This window comes from Bacillus rossius, chromosome 14 (genome assembly GCF_032445375.1).
Source record: "Bacillus rossius redtenbacheri isolate Brsri chromosome 14, Brsri_v3, whole genome shotgun sequence".
NCBI classification, from domain to species: domain Eukaryota; kingdom Metazoa; phylum Arthropoda; class Insecta; order Phasmatodea; family Bacillidae; genus Bacillus; species Bacillus rossius.
The window spans coordinates 8,589,037-8,613,489 of NC_086341.1; the positions used below are offsets into that span (position 1 = coordinate 8,589,037).

At 39.4% G+C, this 24,453-nt stretch overlaps 1 protein-coding gene and 1 long non-coding RNA gene across 3 annotated transcripts in view; one reads left to right on the plus strand and one right to left on the minus strand.

The window, feature by feature from the left end:
* The first annotated feature begins 1,646 nt into the window (after positions 1 to 1,646).
* LOC134539100 (tyrosine aminotransferase) overlaps positions 1,647 to 24,453 on the plus strand; it is a 43,449-nt gene continuing 20,642 nt past the window's right edge. For both annotated transcript variants that reach the window (XM_063380830.1, XM_063380831.1), the window contains exon 1: positions 1,647 to 1,871. In XM_063380830.1, the coding sequence (XP_063236900.1) occupies positions 1,712 to 1,871 (160 nt within the window). In that variant the 5' untranslated portion in view covers positions 1,647 to 1,711. The remainder of the gene's footprint in view (positions 1,872 to 24,453) is intronic.
* Positions 5,768 to 23,989, minus strand: LOC134539101 (uncharacterized). Its single transcript, XR_010076263.1, has 3 exons — positions 23,913 to 23,989; positions 7,661 to 8,072; positions 5,768 to 5,968 (listed from the first exon to the last, which is right to left on the minus strand). It is a non-coding gene; the product is annotated as an uncharacterized LOC134539101 (long non-coding RNA).

Consider the following 24,453-nt stretch of genomic DNA (forward strand, 5'->3'; position numbering starts at 1 on the left):
CACAAGTCGATGCCCTAGAGATGGTGGCGATTGCGGCGGTGAATTAACCAACTACCTCAAAACCGTATTAGAAATTTTAACCTGGGCTGGCGACTTCTATACAGTATATATATTCAAAGGTGAAACGTTCACTAGCTGCTGCCCAATGCGTCTTTATAATCGACGATCGTACACAATCGATGCCTACACAGTCCGGCGTCGATATAGAAGCGATTTCATCATCCACTTGCATAATTTCAACCGCCCCAGCTGCAGATGTAGGTACTGGCACCGTCGTTGATCCGTTCGGCCGCATAATTTTCTTTTACGTTCCCGGCACTGCTTCACTCGGTCATATGGCGTTTTATTGGTATAATTCGATTGCTTTTGGGAAGCCATTTCTAACCGTATACGATCTCTGTATTGGGAGTTTTCTTTTTGACGCGTATAGACCGGCATTATATATTTTTGATTATAATTTTTTTTTAATTTTAACACCATACATATTCACTGTAATTATTTTACACTAATGTTTATGTGTGCAATCGATAGATTTTGACGAGAGCTGACGATTGAAACCCAAACTAACGTCGTAGCTTCTCCGAGTCAAAAGTTAATACTAAATGAAAATCTCGAAACGCAGCTAAAATGACCTAGAAATGGCGCCGCTTCCCCCCTCCACCGCGCGCGATGCATCACAGTCCTCATTCAGCGTAACGGATTCTTTGATCCTTTAGCCGTCCAGTGGTGTGATTTCAAATTTGGATGGAGATGATAGATATGTGGCTTCAACACCAAACTGTATTCGCGTCAAAACACTCGGTATTATCTCGGATGTGACATAGAATAACCATAGCCATGTTTTGGAAAACTATTGTGTTTGTTTCGTCTTTTCGTTTTGTCGTGTTTTTGTCTCGTTTCAACTGTTGTGATGAATTCTTTTTAAGTTCAATATTTTTGTGCTGTCATCATTTGTGGTTTTTCTTTTTCGTTCTCTTAGTCTATTTTTCTTTGTTTTTCTTTGTTTGTTGACCATATTCCTGTAATGGAATATTATGTGGTGTTTATATCCTGTTGACAACAGCAATTTTTTTGCTTAACTTGTGTTTTTTTTTTCTTTTGGGTATTTTTTTTTAGTTTTCTTCTACAGACATACCTGTGCTTAGCAATGGCTAGAGACCGGAAAAATTCGCGATTTCGATGTCCTGTAGGATGTACTCCATGATCCTCTATGCACGCGGGAAAATTACATCTGCTCATCGGCTACTGACTCGTGTCGCCTTTTAACTGGGACGTTAGTGATTCGATGCTTCTTTTGTTGAAAGTTTTTTCATTGGCCGAGTGTCATTCAAAAGAAAGAAAAACTGTGGTCCAATCACTGATGCGGTAAAAAAAGGCAAAAGTTTTTTTGATTCTAGACTATGCGTATGTCCGGAAAGCCTACTACGTCACGTTGCAACGAAGTTACAAACATGTTTGTTTGTGTTTGTTCTGTTGTCGCCGTGTGTTCGGGTGCAAGGACGCGGGCGGAGGCGGCAGGTTTCCTGTCGCGGCGCCGGTCACGCGTGGTCCAGGTGTCCGCGGGAGGAAGGGGAAGGGGGAGGGAAGGAGGGGGAGAGGTAAGGCCGGGAGTGTATAAAGGCCGGCGGTCGGTCCCGCGGCGGGCAGATCCGCGCCGGAACCCCCAGGGGACCTGCCCCCCTGCCCCCCTGTCCCCCCTTGACCGCGAGACATGAAGCCCTGCGGAGAAGACGACGCCGACGCCGCGAGGTGCAGCTGGGACGTGCGCTGCTCTGGGCTGGCGCGCGCCACGCACAACCCCATCCGCGCCGTCGTCGAGAACCTGCATCTGGAGCCGAACCCCGGCAAGCAGCTGATAGCGCTGTCCCTGGGTGAGTCCCCGGCCGCCCCTGCCCCGGGTCTTCCGGGTCCTCCGGGCTGGCTGGAAGTCTTTAACGGACCTCCAGGCTGGTTGGAAGTCTTCACGGGCCTCCAGGCTGGTTGGAAGTCTGCACGGGCCTCCAGGCTGGTTGGAAGTCTGCACGGGCCTCCAGGCTGGTTGGAAGTCTGCACGGGCCTCCAGGCCAGCTGGAAGTCTTCACAGGCTGGCTGGAAGTGTTCACGGACCTCCAGGCTTGCTGAAAGTCTTCACACGCTGGCTGGAAGTTTTCGTAGACCTCCAGGCTAGTTGGAAGTCTGCACGGGCCTCCAGGCTGGCTGAAAGTCTTCACGGGCCTCCAGGCTTGCTGGAAGTCTTTAACGGACCTCCAGGCTGGTTGGAAGTCTTCACGGGCCTCCAGGCTGGTTGGAAGTCTGCACGGGCCTCCAGGCTGGTTGGAAGTCTGCACGGGCCTCCAGGCTGGTTGGAAGTCTGCACGGGCCTCCAGGCTGGTTGGAAGTCTGCACGGGCCTCCAGGCCGGCTGGAAGTTTTCACGTACCTTCAGGATAGTTGGAAGTCTTAACGGACCTCCAGGCTGGCTGGAAGTCTTCACAGACCTCCAGGCTGGCTGGAAGTCTTCACAGACCTCCAGGCTAGTTGGAAGTCTTCTTGGACCTCCAGGCTAGTTGGAAGTCTTCGTGGACCTCCAGGCTAGTTGGAAGTCTTCGTGGACCTCCAGGCTAGTTGGAAGTCTTCGTGGACCTCCAGGCTAGTTGGAAGTCTTCGTGGACCTCCAGGCTAGTTGGAAGTCTTCGTGGACCTCCAGGCTAGTTGGAAGTCTTCACGGACCTCCAGGCTAGTTGGAAGTCTTCATGGACCTCCAGGCTAGTTGGAAGTCTTAACGGACCTCCAGGCTAGTTGGAAGTCTTAACGGACCTCCAGGCTAGTTGGAAGTCTTCATGGACCTCCAGGCTAGTTGGAAGTCTTCACAGACCTCCAGGCTGGCTGGAAGTCTTCACAGACCTCCAGGCTAGTTGGAAGTCTTCGTGGACCTCCAGGCTAGTTGGAAGTCTTCGTGGACCTCCAGGCTAGTTGGAAGTCTTCACGGACCTCCAGGCTAGTTGGAAGTCTTCATGGACCTCCAGGCTAGTTGGAAGTCTTAACGGACCTCCAGGCTAGTTGGAAGTCTTAACGGACCTCCAGGCTAGTTGGAAGTCTTAACGGACCTCCAGGCTAGTTGGAAGTCTTAACGGACCTCCAGGCTAGTTGGGAAGTCTTAACGGACCTCCAGGCTAGTTGGGAAGTCTTCACGGGTCTCCAGGCCAGCTGGAAGTCTTGAATCACACCAGTTCATTAAGTGTACACTTCAACAAGCAGCCAAAGATAAATCCTATTCCATGTCGAACCAGAAAATTAAAATTAGCATGAAAGCTTTATTGCAAGATGGTGAAACCTAATCCCCCCATAAAACACTGTAGCAGTACACCATCTACTTTTCGTGATTTGGAAGAGTTTCTTCCAGACACGTATCTGCTGGCGGTGCATCGGCGCGGAAGTAACGGCTCTTTCGACTGATGGCCGCCAGTAACACGTGTGTGTGTACCTTGTTGCAGTCTTGATGAACATTCAGAAATTTTTTATCGCGAAAAATCCCTCACTCAAAGAAGTGTCGAATCACAGACACTCAGTCGAGACGACTCGCAAGTCAGCAGCCAATGAACAGGTGGCTTTTGCCCGTGTGTGTAAAGTGTAGTAGAGTCTATCCTGGAGGTCACTGAATCCGCGAATTTTGCAGGTCTCTACTTATGTGAACCTTCGCTTCTTTTTAATGGGTGGATGCAATTCGGTCTCTCTCCTGCTAGGTGGCAGCTGACTGGTCCATAAGTCACAGATGGGAGTGACGAGACCATTGTCAAACTTGTCATCAAAGCGATGCTAAGGTGTAAACGTTTTGCAGTCTCAACTGGCGAAGAAAAGAATTCGCGAAATTTTCGGGCCGTCCGGATGATGATCAATTGAACAAAGTCCTTCAACCACCGCAAAACATTGTAACTGACGTAAAATGACTTCAGGTTACTTGAGGTTAAACCCTTAATTTCTCGTACATATTTTGTGACGCGGAAGAGTAATGTAGTGCTTGTCGAAATCTAGGTTTCAAAACTGTGTTGAATTAAACATTATCCTGGTTGCTTAGTGTTTCATCTTAATACTTTCTCTGTTATTTCTAGAGACCGGAATAATTCGCTATTTCAGTGACCTACGTATAGGAAGGAATCCATGATCCTCTTATGCACTCGGGAAAATTACACCAGCTCATTGGCTACTGACTCGTGACATCTGTTGACTAGGATGCCTGTGATTCGACACTTCTTTTGTTAAAGGGTTTTTCATTGGTCTAAGAGTCCTTCCGATGAACTGTGGCCCAATCATTGAAGCAGCATAAAAAAAAGGGCCAACGTATTTGGATTCGTTCTTATCGCTAAATAAATTTGTGAATTTTTTCGGGTCTCTAGTTATTATTTTCTGTATCCAAGTTGTTAATATCGAAATTCAAATAGAGTATACTAGCTTGGGAAGCAATTCAGACAGTAAGTCGTACTTATATTTTCAAATTTGAGTGTATTTATGTATTTACTGCCCGAATTTTTTCATTTGAGTTCAGATTGTGTATAGTCACGGAGTGTGGTGTCACAGTGGTGAGATACTAGATTCTCATTAAAAAGAACCTGTGTTCGATTGTTTTATTCCCGGATCGGCCATTCTGATACCAGTTTACTCTTGTTTCTCTGAAATCGTCCAAAGCAAGTGCTGAGACTGCTGTCCACACAGAAAACAACTTTTTTTTCTGTACTTTCACAAAAAAGATTCGTTTGGAAACCAGTTGCCAAGAAATATTTTACAATGTTATAAGAAAGATATTTTAACGTTGTAAAACATTTTATGTGGTTCTTTTTTGTATTTATGAACTACATATTTCGATACAACACTTAAGTATTTCTTGCAAGAATTTGGGCATAACTTAATTTTTTATTGACGTTTCATTCAAGCATAGTTTTATTAAACCATTGATTGGACTTTATTTTGTGTAATAATCCTTATTTGTGTGCGCAGTTCATACTGGAAAGCTATACAGGGAATAACTTTTAACTATTGTAGGTATGTAATGGGACAACGAATAAATGCCCAAGTAGGAATCCGAATCCAGTAATAATGCAAAAAAAAGTATTTTGTAGTGATTCGGGTTCCCCCCCCCCCATGAGAATGTAATAATTTGACATGGATATTTTCTCTTCAGTTTACAGAAAAATTACAGTGTACCGTACCACAACACTGCTTTTTTTTTTTTGACCAAAAGAGGTAAATGGATGGTATGTCTAGGGACCGGAAAAATTCGCGGGTTCAATGACCTGCAGGGATGAACTCCATAGTTCTACGTGTACACTCGGTCAGATGCCACCCGCTCATTGGCTGCTGTCTTGTGAGACGTTCCAGCGTAGCAGCCTGTGATTCGATAAAAGCTTTGGTCGGGTGTTTCTCATTGGCCCAGAGTCATCCAGGTGAGTTGTGAGCCAATAGCAGAGGCAGCACTGAGGTATAACGATTTGTATTTTAGCCTATCGTGGAATGAATCCGCGAATTTTTCCGGTCTCTATGTATGTCTTGTCCGCCTGGAACTGTCCGCGGGTACTGGACACGTGTCGGCGGCCTTGGCTGCTGCCGGTAGTTTCAACAGCTGGGGTCGTATCGTCTCTGCGTCCACGTGGTGCTCCATGACGCAATAGCATCGCCGAGACACGTGGAGCAGTCCTGTTCGGCGGTATGAGGATGGGGTGGGGAGAGAACTTTTCCAACGGGAAGGTTCGAGAAGACAAAGAGGTGGGGGGGGGGGGGGGAAAGGAAGGGGGAGGAGTGGGGGTCCGTGACCGACGCACTGGTCACTGGCGAGTGTAGCCACCGGCATCATCTCTTTCTAAGAATGGGGGGAGGGGTGGGAGGGTCAAGGTCGTTGAGCCTCCTTTTCCAAGGTCACCGGGTTATACGGGCTCTCTCTGGACTTCTCGCTTCCTCCCTTGTCTTCGCCCACTCTTGGCTGCCCCATTCAACCCGAGCTGGAAAAGAAAAAACAGAGATGCGTTAACATCTAAGGGAAGCTTTCTTTTCACAGACGAGAGAGCCGAACGACCGATCGTGCACATCTTCGTTTTTTTTTTTTTGTTTTTTTTTTGGTTCATTGTAAAAGGTTAGGTTAGCTACATTATAAATATTTTTAAAAATTGTGGACGGTTGATTTGGTTAGGATAGCTACATTAAAGATACTCTGAAATCATGTAAACGGTTTCATATTCCTGGATAGCTACATATTAAAAAGTTATTTGCTAAGTTCAACCATAAAATGATTCTTCAGTATTTTTAATGTAGCTATGCAATACCTAATATAACCAACCATCCACGATGTTTTACAGTATTTATCATGTAGCTAACCTATCCTAATCGACCGCAAAATTTAATGCCACACCGGGTTATACAATGAGATAGAACGGAAAAAAAAGGCGAGCATGAACTTCGGGGAACTTCGGGGAACTTCGGGGAACTTCGGGGAACTTCGGGGAACTTCGGGGAACTTCGGGGAACTTCGGGTAACTTCGGGGAACTTCGGGTGTGGCTCTCTCGTCTGTGAAATGAAGGCTTGCCAACATCAAACCTCGGTAACGAGCAAATTCACGTGGAAAAAAAAAACCACTTGTAATACGAAACTCGGGACACGAAATTCAACATAGAATTTCTCTGAAATAAAATATACGCATACTATTTTTTTTTCCAACTACATTTCTGGACGCGAATAGCACGTAGGTTTTTTTTCGCGCGCCCACCGCTAGAATGCGCTCCCGGAACATTTACGTCAACTAAGTATTTAATCGTTTTATTTGCAGGCCGAAAAAAATTAAATAATATAATGAAATGGCTTGATAAAAGCGTGAAAGACTTGAACAAAAAAAATATTACTGAACCCCCCGACTTTGTACCTGATATAGTAAACGAGGAATTTTTGTAAATATTCAATGAAACAGTTAATATTATAAAGTTTCCTTTTTTGTCTTTGTGAACTTTGATTCGCATTATCCGCCACAGATGGCAGCACCACTGTTACACATTTCCCTTTAATGCGGGGAAGCCTAAAATGTACATCAAGTTCTGTCCCTGCCCGAACACGCCCGAATATTCACCTTCGGCCAACCTCGGGTTTATATATTTCTCTGTTAATTTTAATGTAGCTATACTAACCTAACTAACCGTCCATAGTGTTTTAAAGTGTTTTAATGTAGCTAACCTAACCGACCACTTTTAATATTTGAATTCATTTTTCCTGCCGCGAAAATAAAACAAATCCCGAGGTTGGCCGAAGGTGAATATTCGGGCGTGTTCGGGCAGGGACAGAACTTAATGTAGGTACATCTTAGGCTTCCCTTTAATGCGACTCCCAACGCATCCGCGAGATTACTCCTAACAAATGCTGTATATCGAGGGCTAAGACGTCTCATAAAAAAATGTGAAAATAGGGTACCTACTAATGGGTTCACAATTATATTAAAAAAAAGGCTAGTGCACAGAAAGTCATGCTTACGGCTGTGAAAACCACTTGTGCAAAAATTGAGTTCACTATTCAATTCATATTCATTAATTTTAACCAAATAAATTTCGCGATGAACCTAATTTATGTCTGGGGCATTTGTAAAAAATTATTATTACGATTATGCTGCTGCAGCTGATGAGCAGCCTGTAAACATTATTTTTCAACTCACAAATTACATCGCTCCTCTTAATGTTCGTGTGCCTCTTTCATGGATTCTTGGCCCTTATTATTTCAGTCAACTTTTAACTCTTCACGGCGATCTTCACCTCTTCTGGCTGTTTACATATTTCATTCTTCATCTCTTCTTGACGTTCTTCACCTCTTCTGGCTGTTACTTATTTCATTCTTCATCTCTTCTTGGTGATTCTCCATTCTATTCTTCATGTCCCGTTGGGCACTCTTCATCAACTCCCAGGTCGTCTTCCACTTTTCCTCCTGATTCCCTCTTCATTTCAAGAAGAACAGTCACTGAGTTCATGTTTTGTTCGGACGCCATCTTCCTCGCCGACGGTCACTGATAGGTCAGCTGTCGCAGCTGCGGGGATCGAAGCCGGGACGTCTTGGGCAGGAGACCGCGGCCCCTGGGGAAAAAAAATTGGTTGTCTGTAAAGTCGGTTTACGGACGATAGTTTAACGTGACAACGTCATAACAAAACATTGATGAAATGATTGCATACTTTTATGAATAATATTTAATCATTTTTATTGAATTATCACTATTTTGTATGGATACAAAGAAGGAGTGAAATGAAATCTACAATTGAATTGATAAATTTACTTTTATTTGCACTCATTAATTCAAATATGTTTATTACTTTAACGAAGAGATTATTTTAACTATAACTTTTATACATGTTTGCTATTTAACTTCTTCCAATCTGTGTTATTCTTTTAAGGATAGGACGATGATAGGAAAAGTAGGAAACGAATGGGAGTGTTTCAAGTTTAATGTGCCTCGAAAAAGTCAAATCGATGATTGTTCCAATCGAGTGGAAGAGAGATAGATGCGGCGCAAGCGTACAATGAGCGTAACGGGACACCGCGTAACGGGACAATGTGCGCAACGGGACACTTTTTCGTACGTGCAGCCGGCGTTCATCGATTTATTAGACGTCACGTCAAAAAGAACGAGTTACTCCTTGAACCATTAAAATACCGACTTAGTGCTCATACATTTGGGTAATGTCGGGGGAAGGAAGGAAGTTGCCATCATAGAACCAACAATAATCGACACATTACGTTGATTCAAGGCCATTCCTGTACATTTAGATAAATCAACTTGTAATTTTTTTTTGTATTTTTTATTGGGTCGTAAATTTTTAGTCACCAGATACTTAGTAAAAAAAACTATTCGCGAGCTGTGAATTGTCACGCTAGTGATCTAAAACTGTTTGTTACGAAACATAAAATGCAAAGTTAGTTATTATGAAACATTAAGGATAGCATACAGTTCCAGGGATGGCAGTCATAACCACAACCCGAACAGTTCCGATGCTTACCGAAGTAAAAGGTCATGTGAAATAAAATAATAGTTATTTTATTTTTCCGGGAGGGTAGATTAGATTATCGTAACTAAAATGAAAGGTTTGTTTGATTAAGTTACTTTATGACCTTAAAATATAAAATCCCTGCAATATTGTTTTTTTTTTTTTACGAGTGACCGTCGATCTTTGGAGAATTTTGGAACTGTTCGGGTTTGGCTCTCATCCCTGTGAACTGTAGTTAATACCACGGAATAAAATTAAACAAGAAAATTCAATTCAATTAAATAGTAAACTCACGTAAACCACGGTCTGTGATTTTTTTTTACAAATAGTATTCCATTGGACACACGATTTTATTTAAAAAAATTTAATGTTCTTACTGGTCATGAAACATCCAAAATTTACTATCTTGTAACTGAGATAATTCAAACTTACGAGATATTTACACAAAATTGACGAACAGGCATTTGCGTCCTCCCATGACAAATTTTATTCAAACAGTTCAGTATTGGGGTCACACATTTGTAACTGCGCACTTGCGCGCGCCAGCTGCCGTCTTTTGTCTGTCTATGGTTTTCATAGATGAGACTACACCCGAACAGTTCCGAAGTTTTGCGATCGTTCGTGAAAAGAAGAAACGCCATATTGCATTGATTTTTTACATTTAACGGCCAGAGTATTTCAAATCATGCTAATCCAACCTAACCAACCTTTCATTTTAGTTGCAATACCCGAACATAACCTGAAAATTTTTATTTCGGTACACTTCGGAACTGTTCGGGTTTTTGGGGGTTTTGGCACGTCGTCCCCGCGAGCTGTGGGCTGCGTCCTAAACGGTAAGCCTAAGATGTACATCAAGTTCTGTCCCTGCCCGAACACGCCCGAATATTCACCTCCGGCCAACCTCGGGTTCATTTATATATATATATATATATATATATATTTATATTTCTCTGTTTATTTTAATGTAGCTATACTAACCTAACTAACAGTCCATAGTGTTTTAAAGTGTTTTTAATGTAGCTAACCTAACCGACCACTTTTAATATTTGAATTCATTTTTTTCCTGCGCAAAAAAAAATAAAACAAATCCCGAGGTTGGCCGAAAGGTGAATATATCGGGCGTGTTCCGGGCAGGGACAGAACTTGATGTAAGTACATCTTAAATCTTCTCCACCTAAACGCGGACGGGGTGTCCCGCCAAAGAGGTTGTTGTGCCGCCGGCGCGCCGTCTCCAAACCTCCTTGGCGACCGGTGTAGCTACGCAGCAGAGGCCGGCGCGCTCCTGATCGGACTGGTTTTCCCGCTGGAAGGTCGGTCGGTTTTCGCCCCGTTCGGTCCGCCGCTCGAACTCCGTCGCAAATATCCCCCCCTCCCCCCTTCCCCCCCCCCTTGGGGGTGCGACTACCGGTCAGGGGACTCCAAGAAACTTCTTTATTTTTTTTTCCACCGAACGCAAGAGGCGCAATAATGTGTAATGCGTGGCGGCATTGGCGTAGCTGTGTTCATGAAGTTGGGGGGGGGGGGGGGACAAATAATGATTTTGATGTCATGTAAACCCATTCCCCTCTTACTAAGACGGGGGGGTCCGGGGGTCCTCCACCGGAAAATTTTGATTTTAAAAGTGCAAAATAGCGCTTTTTAAGCAGGTTTTGTATCTAACCATTGGATACATCGATATTAAAATTATTATTGCTTCCTTAAGATAAAATTTGAGAGTGAAGAAATTACAAATAAAGTTCGGCAGAATAATATTATAAAATAAAAATATCACGGTCTAGAAAGTTGGGGGGGACAGTCCCCTCCACCCAAAATATTCAGGGGGACACGTCCCCCCTGTCCCCCCCCCCCCCTGTCCCTACGCCCCTGCGTCGCGGTGTCGTTCGCAGAAACGCAGAAGGCGAGGTAAAGGTACAAACTTGCCCGAAAAATAAACAAAAAACAAATCTGGAACACTCTGGAGGACCGATAACAGGACAGCCTAATGAATTATGCGGGACAAATATGCCGCTGCTGTCACTCCGGGACCAATAGACGACAGTGACAAGTTTTGAGATGGTTGTAGAACTTTTTAAATTAAACATTATGTAAACACCAATTGCTCCATCGTGAATACTTGTATTATTTGCATTAAACTAGTTGTTCAGCTCTAATTTCAAAGGCGTATTCCATATATGGAAACTACTAAAAACCATAAGTTGTACATTTTTGTATTATTTTTTCGTGATAAACCTGCAGTGTTCAAACTCCACACTTTTTTTTTTTTTTTTCATCGTCAAACAAATAAACTTCCCGATTCTTCAGATTCCCTCATAGAAGTAAAAATAAATGCTCTAAGTCGTATAGCTATAATAACATATATGTATTATTTTAATATTAACTATGACTGCCCAGTATTATTTAGGCATATAGGCTTAGGCCTGAGACGCAACTTAGGTCGCCCCCTAAACTGGACCCCTTCAAAACATATAACACTTTAGCGTTAAGTTAGGTTGGGGGAAAAATAATTCCGTGTAATTTATGTTTACGTTGCTTTATTAATTATTATAAATCTAGGTTACAGGAAATTGTCCAATTGGTATGCATATCGACTTATTTTTCAAACATAAAATCTTAACAACTTTACAAAATTGCATTTACAATTGTGTAGATTGTGTGACAATTTTGTACGCATACTTTTTTCATAAAAAATTGGAGCTGACGGTTGAAAATGTGACAATTTGTCAAGTGCTAACCTACCAATTAAACGGGTTTATGGAACAAACGTATGTCATTGGCGTATTAACATATTTGCAGAATTGTTAATAACGTAAGTGACCGGTAGGTTAACCATCATATGTAACCAGTTCTTGTTTATTTAACTTGTAAGTTTTTTTCTTCTGATGATCACTGGCAGCAGTAGTGAAACTAATGAAAGATATAAAACCGGAAGAACAACCTTTCAGTTCTCACTGTGGCGTAGTAGTCAGGTGATACCTGGCATGGAAAATTTCTTAACGCCCCCATCCCTTATAAACCAAAATTATGTTATTCAAAGAAAAAAAAGTCACTTATAGTTCCAAGTCCTATTTTCTGGTTTATTTGCTTAACATTGTAAGCATATCAACACTAATAAGACCATTTTTTTCCCTCATTTACTCTCTGAGAATTGAAAAATCACAACAAAATCAATTCCTTTCACTTATTTGTTTTAATTTTACAAATATGGCCCCGAGATTGACTCACAGTGGACCCAAGATAACTCTTGATTGATTTTAGTTTGAAATTAACTTCTACCACGTGCAGCTATTGAGACAAACAACGTTATCAAGAATCTTATTGCTGATGTCAGATTTGGCACACAACCAATTCGTTTTATTATTTTGTTGTACAGTATGTCCATGAAAGAATTATCCAGTTATAAAATTTAATAGTAGATATAAATTGTAACCGTGGTAGAGTGTTGGTATAAGGTCACAATTAAAGAGTAACTTGAAACAGTTTTAGATAAGTGCGTGCGCGAGTACTGCTTTGTTGTTGTTTTATCGCTTGCAGCACGAAAGAATAGCTCTTTCCCCAATTAGTAGAGGCCCTCCCCATTGGAATCTGTTTGTACGAGAGTGGTTGAACGTCGAAGTCTTTGACCGTTGGATTGGTCGTAATGGTCGAGACGACAGAGCCCCAATTTCCGCTGGCCTCCGCGTAACGCAACGCCATGAAATGTTTTCCTTTTGGGCTTTATAAATAGAGACCGGAAAAATTCGCGATATCAATGACAAGTAGGATATACTCCATGATTCTATGCACGCGAGAAAATTACATTTGCTCATTGGCTACTGACTTGTGACACCTGTTAACTGGGACGCTAGTGATTCGATACTTCTTTTGTTAAAGGTTTATCATTGGCCGAGTATCATTTAGATAAACTGTGGCCCAATCACTGATGCAGTAAAAAGGCCAACATTTTTGGATTTTAGACTATCACGAAATGAGTCCGCGAATTTTTCCGGTCTCTATTTATAAACAATCGTGTCTACGTTTTACGGCTACCTAATGTTTTGATCACACTTGAGAGACAGAATTGAAGAGGCTAATTATTGCTTCAATTACTCCGGACGTGTTAACCAAAGTGTGGGAAGAATTGGTCTTTAGGTTGGACGTGTGCCGTGTAGCCAAAGATAACACACATTGAACGTTTGCAAGAAGAAAAAAAAACATTTTAGTTTACATTCAGATTTGATATATGATTTGTTGTAAATAGTCGAAATTGAACCGTTGTGATATACAATTGATACTGGGACAGTCTTTAACGGACATTATATATTATGTCAGTTTAATAACACCGGCGACGACGACAAACAAACACGGGCGTGCGCGGACGCAGCGCCGCGATTGGTGGAGCGAGCAGGCGTGGCAGTGACGCAACCGGTTGTTTACGCCCGAGGGACGCCGCCGGCCTGGCTGACCGACCAGAAGCCGGGGAGAGAGAGAGCGAGAGAGAGAGAGAGAGAGAGAGAGAGAGAAACACGGTGAAGTGTTTCCCCCCCTCCCTTTCACCACCCACACCACGTGGCAGAGCACGTGTTTCCCGCGGGCGAACAGCTGAATCGCGGATAGGTGGCGTGTTCGGATATGTATGTACCTGCCCTTAGATTTTTATTTATTTGTTAACCAACAGCAAATGGTTCACGTTGTTTAGAGCTGTAAAAAAATAACGGGTTCGCAAAGGATAACCCAATTAAAAATACTACAGTTTTATTTATTATCTAATTATTTCACTATTCATTAAATTACAGTATAAATGTCTGCCCACCAATTAATCACACCTTTGCAAGTGCACTTGTTTTTTTTTTAACTCTCCCCCACTGAAGCTCGCCACGACATTAGCTCTACCTGCTGCTTGCATTTTATCTGTCACCCACGTCCCGAAACACCGCCTCGAACGACTCGCTCGCTCCCCGATACGCCAGTCTCCACGCAGGGAGCCCATCGCTCGCCCCCTTTAACTCCACTCTCCCCTCTCCGCTGGCTCGGAGGCCGGCGCCGTCGCTTTCATGCCTCCCGGCCCCCTTCCGGAACGTTCTCGCGAACCCTCGACGTGTCGCGTCACCCGGGTCGACCCGTCGTCCGAAGCTCCGAGAACAGCGGCGTTCTCGGAAGGCCGCAGAACCCTCCAGAAGGAAGGCTCAGGTTCGGTGACAAAGCTCCGTGGAAGGAGGGTTTTTTTTTTTTGGGAGGGGGGGAGGGGGATAGCGAGGCTGGGCCGCTAATCACCCGAGGTATGCGCTGCGTCAATGGGCCTCGCCCCACCCGGGTGGGGGGGGGGGGGGGGCAGCCTACAGTCCAGATGACCGCTACAAGGTCACCTGACCCACCTCGCAGCCGTGCGAGCCGCCAGTACGTTCTTAACTATAAGTAGAGACCGGAAAAATTCGCGGATTCATTTCGTGATAGTCTAGAATCCAAAAACGTTTGCCTTTTTACTGCATCAGTGATTGGTCCACAGTTTATCTGAATGATACTCGGCCAATAAAAAAAACCTTTAACAAAAAATGTATCGAATCACTAGCGTCCCAGTTAACAGGTGTCACGAGTCAGTAGCCAATGAGCAGATGTAATTTTCCCGCGTGCATAGAGGATCATGGAGTATATCCTGCAGGTCATTGATATCGCGAATTTTTCCGGTCTCTAACTATCTCTTCTTTTGATAGGTACTCGCCAAGGAACATCTGAACAAGACCCCGAGACACCAGCATCTCTTTAACTTCGGGCGCGTTCCCTTTTTAAACTTCCTATCATTCCTTCGTATCCCGATGTTGCTGACCTTCTGCTGACGGAATGATGCTATAGCGTCTTGTGTTGGAAGCTATACTTGCTGCTGGTCAGATCTCAAAAGTTATCTTTAAAGTCTTTATGTTGTCCACTTAAAAATGATATATTTTTATTAAATTAATTAAGTTTCGTTTTTTTAAATAAAATTTTAAATTATGTTTATTTGTATAATTTTTGTGACGGAAAGTCACATTTCCTTAGAACAAAAAATAGTTTTATACAAAAACCTTACAACATAACTGTTCTGTATTTAATGACATCCGCAGGAAAAAAATTGCTTTGCATAACAAACCTCAACAAATAAAGTTCAGAAATGGAAATTTTTACGATTGATTGCATACTCCAGTTTTTCAAGCACATGGTAATCAATTATAATTGTAATAAATGTTGGATACTAGAATCTAACTGAATTCAGGCAATGGCCACGTAAATCCATTGCATTTTTATATTTTGGTTAACATTTAAAAGACATTTGACTGCCGTTCCAAGTCGTCAAAGCGAGAAAATAAGAATACAGTTGGGAGCAGCTACGCTAGTTCTCGATACTTGTTTCCCTGTACCTGTTAACCTTCTGGATGTAGCGCTGCTGCCAAAAGTATAATGTTGTGAAACTGGATTACGCCAGATATATATGTGTATGTTCGTATATTGTAAAAAAAAAAATGTTTACTGGCTTGGCCGACATAACAACGCGAATTTAGAAGGGTTGTCCAAACCATGGAGGTACCAAGTTTGGGAGTTGGAATGTGCGATCTTTCCCCCATGTTAATTAATAACTGAATTCGTAATGAGAACGACTCTTATATTTCCCAACTTTATAGCAAATCGTTTTTGTTGTTGTTATAATGAAGCTAAACACCAAGTATCTTCGGATGTCTTATTATCATATTTGTTTAACAACACTCACTTATTGAAGGCAATTTCAAGAGTCTTCCTATTGAGTTCATTTCAAGCTATTAAACAAATTTCTATTTTTAACCTTTATATAACTACTGATTTTTTTTGCTAACGAATTCCTAACTTTAGAACACACACACTGCATAGTCTTATACCTCTATTAACCGAACAGCACACATGCCTTAAGATTGATAAATACACACATGACTAGAGACCTGCAAAATTCGCGGTTTCGATTGCCTTCAGGATAGACTGCACATACACCTGTACACCCGGGAAAATAACGCAAGTTAATTGGCTGCCGACTTGTAAGTCGTCTCAGCTGGTTTGTCTGGGATTCGATCCTTCTTTGGTTGAGGGTTTATAACTGGTTGAGATTCGTCCATATGAACAGTAAGCCAATAGCAAAATTATCTAAGAGGTATATGTGTTTTAATTCTAGCCTATCACCGAATGAATCCGCGAATTTTGCAGGTCTCTACACTCGACATATTTTTATTGGGCTTTTTAATACCTTCGCTTTTACGTAGACTTATCAGATCACAGGTATGCATCTTGCTTGATCAGCGGTCTTTGGAATCTCGATTATATATATGCTTTATTGGAGTTCTTGATGTGTAAACATCTTAGCTCTCGGAAAATGGCCTTTGGTAGATGAAAATGGAACGGAAGTCGGTGAACGGAAATGTGTCACAAAGATGGCGGACCCACGTGTAGCAACATAAATCCGTACATAGTCACTTTCGTAAACATTAGGGGACATGCCAAACGTATTTGTGTGCCAAATGAAACTTTATAACAGTGAAACTACCCTGGTATATATTTGGTAAACTAAAATAGTCCTGGTAAAAAGTAATCACAAGTTTTAAAGTAACTGAGGAACCTGGCATTACAATGGTACATAAATATAGTGATATATTAATACATATATAACACATTAATATAATTGTAATACATATTCCTTTTTTTAAATTTCCAAAATTCTTAATCCTACAGCGGTAGAGCGCGCGCTTGGTAACATGAAGGGGCGTAATTAAAATTTAGTCACTGGAAATATTCTTTAAACTTTTTAAAATAACATTTTAATATGATAATGTTGAATAATGTTCGATAAGGTTAATGTTTGTTTTTAGGACGTATTCAATGACTGATTTCAGTTGTTTAAGCAAAAACAAATATACAAACATTTACTTAGTTTTGTAATGTGTATTTTAAAATGTTTCGGGTTAATATTTTAGTAATGCCTTAGAGTTTTCCACTTCTAACGTGTGCTGAAACTTCATAGTATTAACCGTTTGGTAAATTTTAACAAGATAGGCAGTATTTTAATAAAATTCCTTGTATAATCAGGCCCAAAACCAGGGTTTCATCTTAGCCGTTTCCAATCATTAAAATTTTCCTTTTTTTCCGTTCTGCTAATTGATATCTGCGTTTGATGGTGAAAAACAACGTTCAAGATTCAGGCAGCGAATTCTAGCTTGGACGCAGAAAGTATAACGTGTGATTCGCATACAGAAATTTTGGTATTTGAAAAACGTATTTTTTTATTTATAACGCTCGGCATTATTTTAAAGAATTCTACGTTAAATTTCATGCCCGAGTTTAGTATTATAAGTTTATTTGCAACACGAACTGTGTTTGCACGTTACCGAGATTAAATGTTTACACATCACTAGCAAGTAGTGGAAAAACTAGATCACTTTTTTTTATTGTTTACGCCTTCTCTTTAACCTTGTCTAGACCTAGGGGATGAACAAAAAAAGCAGGAAACAGAACACGACAGGCGACAATAAACGATTTTACATATCTACATATACGAAAGAAGTAATTGAGGTTTTCAAGTCAGATTTCAATTAACGTAGATTACTAATAAAATAAATGATAGGGGAACATATTTGTAGCGTAGAACCATCTGTATAGTCGGCACTAAAAAGTTACATTTTACGTACAGAAATAAAAAAAAAAAATATTTTTTTTTTTTCTAACCACATACAGGTTTTGACACATTTATGTAACATTGCAAGAACATCTCGATGTCAAACTAAGGCGACGTTACGTGCTGTGTGAAATGTAGTTAGGTAATTGAAACATTCAGTGCAGTGTGATTAAAAACAAAATTCAAGAGTTTGTTAAGTCGAGAGAGAGAACCTGAAAGGAGGGGCCGCAAACTTGGACATTCGTTCTCGCATACTAAGTTTCCAACGAAACCTGTTGTAAAGACTCTTGAGAGTCCACAGGAACTGGCATCGCGCCAGAAGGTCAAGTCAAGGTGGAGTTAGGCCGTGCAGTCTGCCAACTGTAGACCTACCAGAAAATAAAAAGAAATTAAAAACCTTTCAGTTTTCTTGTGTACTCTGTCGCAAAATTTTTATGTCTTCACAACATTTTCACGAGCGTGGCCTGAACCAAAACTGGAAAGTAAATTCACGGATATCTTTTGTAAATGTACGAATACTTTGAATGTGATATGAATGGAACAATCTTGGAGCATTAACCAAACCTTCTGAGTCTTGTCGAATCTACAGCAGTTGGGCCCTTTATTTTTCTTTCCACATGCCAGTTCATACTGTTTCTACGATGATAACAGTCATCTGGAAATAAAAACAATCCTTTGTTATCGAGTAGCGTTATTAGTTGGAAATTACGCGAATCCGCTGCACTCAACTTTTGGAAGTACGTTTTCCTGTTGTATTTCAGAAAAAGCATCATCTGATAGCACTGATTATTTATTTTTAAGGAATGTAATTGATTGAAGCCATCTTGTTTTCAGATTTTTTCAACAATTTATTTTATGTAATTTAAAATTTAATTTTTTTTTTCATTTTTGAACTTTGCACATAATTTTTATCAAATGCCGCGTTATTAATAGTGAGCGGCTGCAACAAATTGTTTTGTTCTGTGAAATAATAATCGGTATTTAGCATTTAATTGCACTGCGATAATACTGTCAGTACATACTAATATATAGTCTTAAAGAATAAACAAACAGTAAAATAAAAATATTTTTAAATTTATTATTATTAAAGTTAGTATACATAATAAGTGTTAAATGTTTAGAGACTGGAAAAATTCGCGATTTCAATGACATGTAGGATATACTCCATGATCCTCTATGCACGCGGGAAAATTACATCTGCTCATTGGCTACTGACTCGTGTCACCTGTTAACTGGGACGCTCGTGATTCGATACTATTTCCTTGAAGGATTTTCATTGGCCTAGTGTCATTCAGAAAAACTGTGGCCCAACTGTGGCACCACCTACAGGTGTAGGTAGATTTCTAAGTAATTATTTATTCTGGATATATTTTAGAAACTTCTATAAACTCCTGAAACATTTTAACAACTTAACTATATTTCCTCCAATATTAAAAAAAGATCGATAAAATGTTTTCTCATATTCCATGCAGCGAAAATATTTTGAATGTTTTAACTTAATGCATCCAGCATTGAATGTCTTAACGAATTTCATGTTATGCCTACTAAGTTATGCAATTATTTTTGATCTACAAAAACTATTTTTCAGCCTTTGCAACAATACTTGATCAAATAATTTTTTTGAGCTGTACTATTAATATAGTTAAAAATAAATTCTGACGAGTTCAATATTAAGGAAATTTAAAAATTTTTAAAATGTCACACTGTTTTTACAGTAATAATTCGTTTCAAAAAATTGTTTCAGCCAAATGTTTTAGATAAAGTTTAGGAGTTTAAAATAAATTAAAATGGATTTGATAGTATATCTATTAAAAAGTATTGACTATTTTGTATTTATATCCTTGTTATTTCCACCCTTGCAGTAATAATCTGTTACATAATATTTACTTAAACAAAAGTTTTCAACAATATTTAAAAAGTTAAATAAAAAATAAACATAAATTCGATAAAGTACATGGAATGGAAGTTTCATTAATTTTATTATTTCAACCCCAGGTTTTTTTCAACAATTCGAACGAATATAATGGTGAGCCTACCACTGTTTATTCCATCCCTTGCAGTAATGGTTGGTCGTATAAAAATTGTTTAGATGAAAGTTGTAGATAATAATTTAAGGTTTATTTACAACAATAAAACAACGTATTTAATAGTGCATGGTACGGAAATAATGAGAATTTTTAAATTCTACGCCTTTATTTTTTCAAACCCCTGGAACAATGGTTCGTCTTATAAAAAATTATTTCTGACAAAAGTTTAAGATAGCAATTATAACATTTACGAACAGTGTGAACGGATTTCATGGTATGCCTACTAAGGGAATTATTAATTTCTCTTTAGCCACCCCTTGCAGCAATGGTTGGTTGTAATCAAAAATTATTTCAGACAAACGTTTTGATAATATTTATAAGGTTAACGAACACATGAACGGATTTTATAGTGTGCCTACTAAGAGAGTTATGAATTTTTGACGTGACAACGTCTAATAAATCGATGAACGCCGGCTGGACGCACGAATAAGTGTCCCGTTACGCTCATTGTTCCGTTACGCTGTGTTCCTTTACGCTGTCGGCGAGTGCAGTAATAATAGGTTATGTTACAATTGACTAAAAAATTATGGTGATTCATATAATTGATGATAGATATTTGATTACACTTTATTTATAAGAAAATTTGTTCATAATTATATTTAAACTTTATAGCTAAAGGCGTTTTTAAAATTAATTTCAAGACATCTACACGTGAACTGTTTCGTCGATTGTTTATAAAGTGAAATGAAAAGTTAATGTTGTTTTCATTGCTTATTACAACAATTTCGGCAATAAAGGTTAATTATTCTTGCATTTCAAAAATATGATTACTAGTATAATTTCAAGTATTGATTCTTTTATTATTAAAATAAAAATGATTCAATTTTTATTAATAAAAGTATGCAATCATTTCATCAATGTTTTGTTATGACGTTGTCACGTTAAACTATCGTCCGTACACCGAGTTTACAGACAACCAAATTTTTTTTTTAGGTATTTTAAAACTTCGGATTACTTTTTTACTATGACTATCTTAGTTAACCAGATTTATTCCAGGGTAGTGTCACTGTCGTTAAGTTTCATTTGGCACACCAATACGTTTGGAATGTAACCTAACGTTTGTGAAAGTGACTATGTACGGGTGCATGTTGCTACACGTGGGTCCGCCATCTTTGTGTCACATTTCCGTTAGAGAAGCCTAAGATGTACATCAAGTTCTGTCCCTGCCCGAACACGCCCGAATATTCACCTTCGGCCAACCTCGGGATTTGTTTTATTTTTGCGCAGGAAAAATGAATTCAAATATTAAAAGTGGTCGGTTAGGTTAGCTACATTAAAACACTTTAAGACACTATGGACGGTTAGTTAGGTTAGTATAGCTACATTAAAATAAACAGAGAAATATAAAAATATATAAACAAATTCCGAGGTTGGCCGAAGGTGAATATTCGGGCGCGTTCGGGCAGGGACAGATCTTGATGTACATCTTAGGCTTCCCTTTCCGTTCATCGACTTCCTTTCCATTTCCACTAAATTACTCCCACCAAAGGCCGTATGCCGAGAGCTAAGATGCTTACATATCAATAACTTTTTATCTTATTAAAACCTATAAAACGCCCCATAAATTTTATTTTAACAAGCATTAAAATTAACACATATTATTGGGAATAAATAATGTATAGATTTCATACTAAAAGATACGATATGTATAACACGTTCGGGGTACATATTAGAAAATTTTTCGTTACTTAAAAACCTACCTGTGTATCAAGAAAATTACATTCCTAAAATTAATTTTTTTTAAAAGTCAATTGGTTTGAGCTATTCACTTATAATCGATTGAAATTTTTTCTTTAACATATGAGATTTCCACAAAAATTTAAAAGTGTCCTTTTTTTTTTTTGTTTAGCTAGATGCTGGTGCTAAGGACATTTTTAAGTGAAAAGAGAAATCTCCAGGCTTTGAAATTACACGGTTTCGAGATGGAATTTAAAAAAATAATAATCCTTGAATTATATGTTTTAGGCTATTATATATGAATCAACAAAATTCAATCCATTGAGAAAGATGATTTGATTTAGCAGCACCTGAAAACAATTAGCCCGTTTTTTTTTTTCAGTTTCTACCGCCTGTAGTTAAAATTTAAAAAAATTCTCCTGAAATGAAATACTCTAGAGTTTTATATAAGTACCAAACACTGTTAGAAATTTTAGTAAATTTATATTTTTGACGTGGTATGTGCCTAAAATAAGCTAAAGGTTTGGCGTAGCAACAGATAACAGAATCTTCGTAGAAACTATTTTGGATTTAAACTTTCTAACCCTGGCACTTGTGAACAGGTTAAATATGCAGTCGGAAAGATGGGTCTTTGTTTTAGACTGTAAACTGAACATGATTTTGAAGGTTTTGTCATATTTCCAAAATGAGTCTTGTGAGTTTAAGTATGTTCAATATATTCGTAAATTCTGGAAGAGTTCTATAGCTATACTGTGAAAAATAGTTTAAAACAATTGTAATTTAAAGAGACAATCTCTTAAATTATTTTTCTCGTATAATTTTTATTTATATTACTAAAAAAATGAATCAATGAAATAACTCTAGTTAACAGTTCATTAATAGTTTTATAAATAAATGCAACTGTTTATTTAATGTTTACGAGGCTAATCAACTTTTACAATCCTGGCTTGATTTTAGAGTCGCGTGTTACACATTTATATATTAAATCATTTGTATGTAGTTTTTGTCTGAAAAACTAATAATATTTAGTTCATGAATAAAATAAGCTGCCACCTCCCCCCCCCCCCCCCCCCAACACTGACAAACTCAGAATTCTACGACTTTGGGGAAACTAAATTTTTAATCTTTTACGAATAATACCCTAAAATGAAGAGTTTTACAGTAAAGTAGTACACATACGAAAGGTTGTAATAATTCAAAACTATGTTCCGCGCGATTTCATGGTCATAGTTAATGCTTTGCCTTTTAAGTTTCTAAAATCCATAAAACAAACACTATTAATGGTCATATAAAACAATAAACGATGGTTTTATTATGGATTTATTTAAAATAGTGAGAAAAATGAGAAGTAATAGCAGCAAAGTAAAAGTCAAAACATCATTAGGAACCCCGATGTGCAGAACTTCAGAATATAAGCACGCCATTTTAATTAAAACAGCCCGAGACATCCTAGTGGTGACTATTTACGAAAAGCATTTAAGAATACGCTGGGAACGGACAAATAGTTCTGTTTATGTATTTCGTTTACAAACTGTATTTTTTAGAAGAATGAAAACTGATAAAAACTCATGATTGCGGTATGATTTTCAAGCATGAAACTACCGGTAGATATTCTTGAAAGCACTCAAGGAACTAGAATTACACCTTTATCTTCCATTTCGCCGCCATATAATTATATATATATATATATATATATATTTGTCCTATGCACTGCGCGCCAGTCCACAGCCTTGCGCTTAGAGGCGATACCGCGCTAGAAGCACCAGCGAGCGTCGTACTTAACAACATCCCGCCTCACGGGCCACTGAAGGGCGTGTGTGTATCCTTTTCAAGATAATAATTTTATATTTACGTCCCGTATGGTTAAAACTTGAAGATTTTTTTTTGAATAGCCGAACGTTCGCATAACTAAATAAATAAATATATATCGCATACTTGTTTTTATCACAATAAGACTGGGCAAAGTTGCATTTTTAACGTTTTTTTTTTGTGCAGCACGGATAAAAAAGGGAGTGAAACAGAATATAAAACAGAATATAAAAAGGCTAGGTAATTTCAAATATTTTTTTTCTGAAATAATTTTAAATATTATGCTACTTGGTTTTTTTTCCTTATCCATACTACACAAACATTGTTTTTTTTAATTGAAAAAAAATTATACATAGCCTATATCGCATACTTTTTTTTTATCACAATAAGACTGGGCAAAGTTGCATTTTTAACGTTTTTTTTTATTTTTGTGCAGCGCGGATTAAAAAAAAATGAATGAAAACAGAATTATAAAACAGAATATAAAAAAGGCTTAGGTAATTTCAATTTTTTTTTCTGAAATAATTTTAAATCACGCTACTTGGTTTTTTTTTCTTATCCATACTGCACAAACATTGATTTGTTTTTTTCTCTTTTTTTAAATTGAAAAAAAAAAGTATGCTCTATATATATCCCCCCCCCCCCCTGAAGTTTGGGCACCCGGACAGTCTAAAGGCTGCAACAGGACAAGACAAGAAGGGTGTGTGTGTCGGAGCTCACCTGGGACAGCCGGCGACTGCACGCGGACAGCGGACTCTGGACTGGGGCCGCTAAGAGGTTGTCCCGCGGAAGTCCTCCGGAGCTGACGCAACACTCCTGGTCCGTGGCATCAGCGTCCCCGTCGCCGGCGTGAGGTGGGGGCGGGGGTGGGGGTGGGGGCGACGAGGGATCGGCGAGTCACCGACTTCATCCGGGGGGGGATTAATGGGGGTCCTGTCTCTCCTGTCTCCCGACGCCACGCTGTTACATCTTGTACGTGCACAATGAAGACAACTGTGTTCGCAGTAACAACTGGGTCATCTGAAATAGTTGTAAACCGTTCCCCGAGTAGCTTTTTCAATTTCGCAACAAAAAAAAAACATAGTCAATGCGTTGTGCAAAAGTTACGATATATTTCTCATAGTATTACAAGCTATTTTCTAGGCAAATGGTTTCCGAAGGACTAACTTTTGTAAAACTACGGGAAAATGTTTTTATTTTCTTTCTTTTTCTGTCATTTCCATTGTTTGAGAACTTCCCCTGTGAATACTAAAAAAAAAAA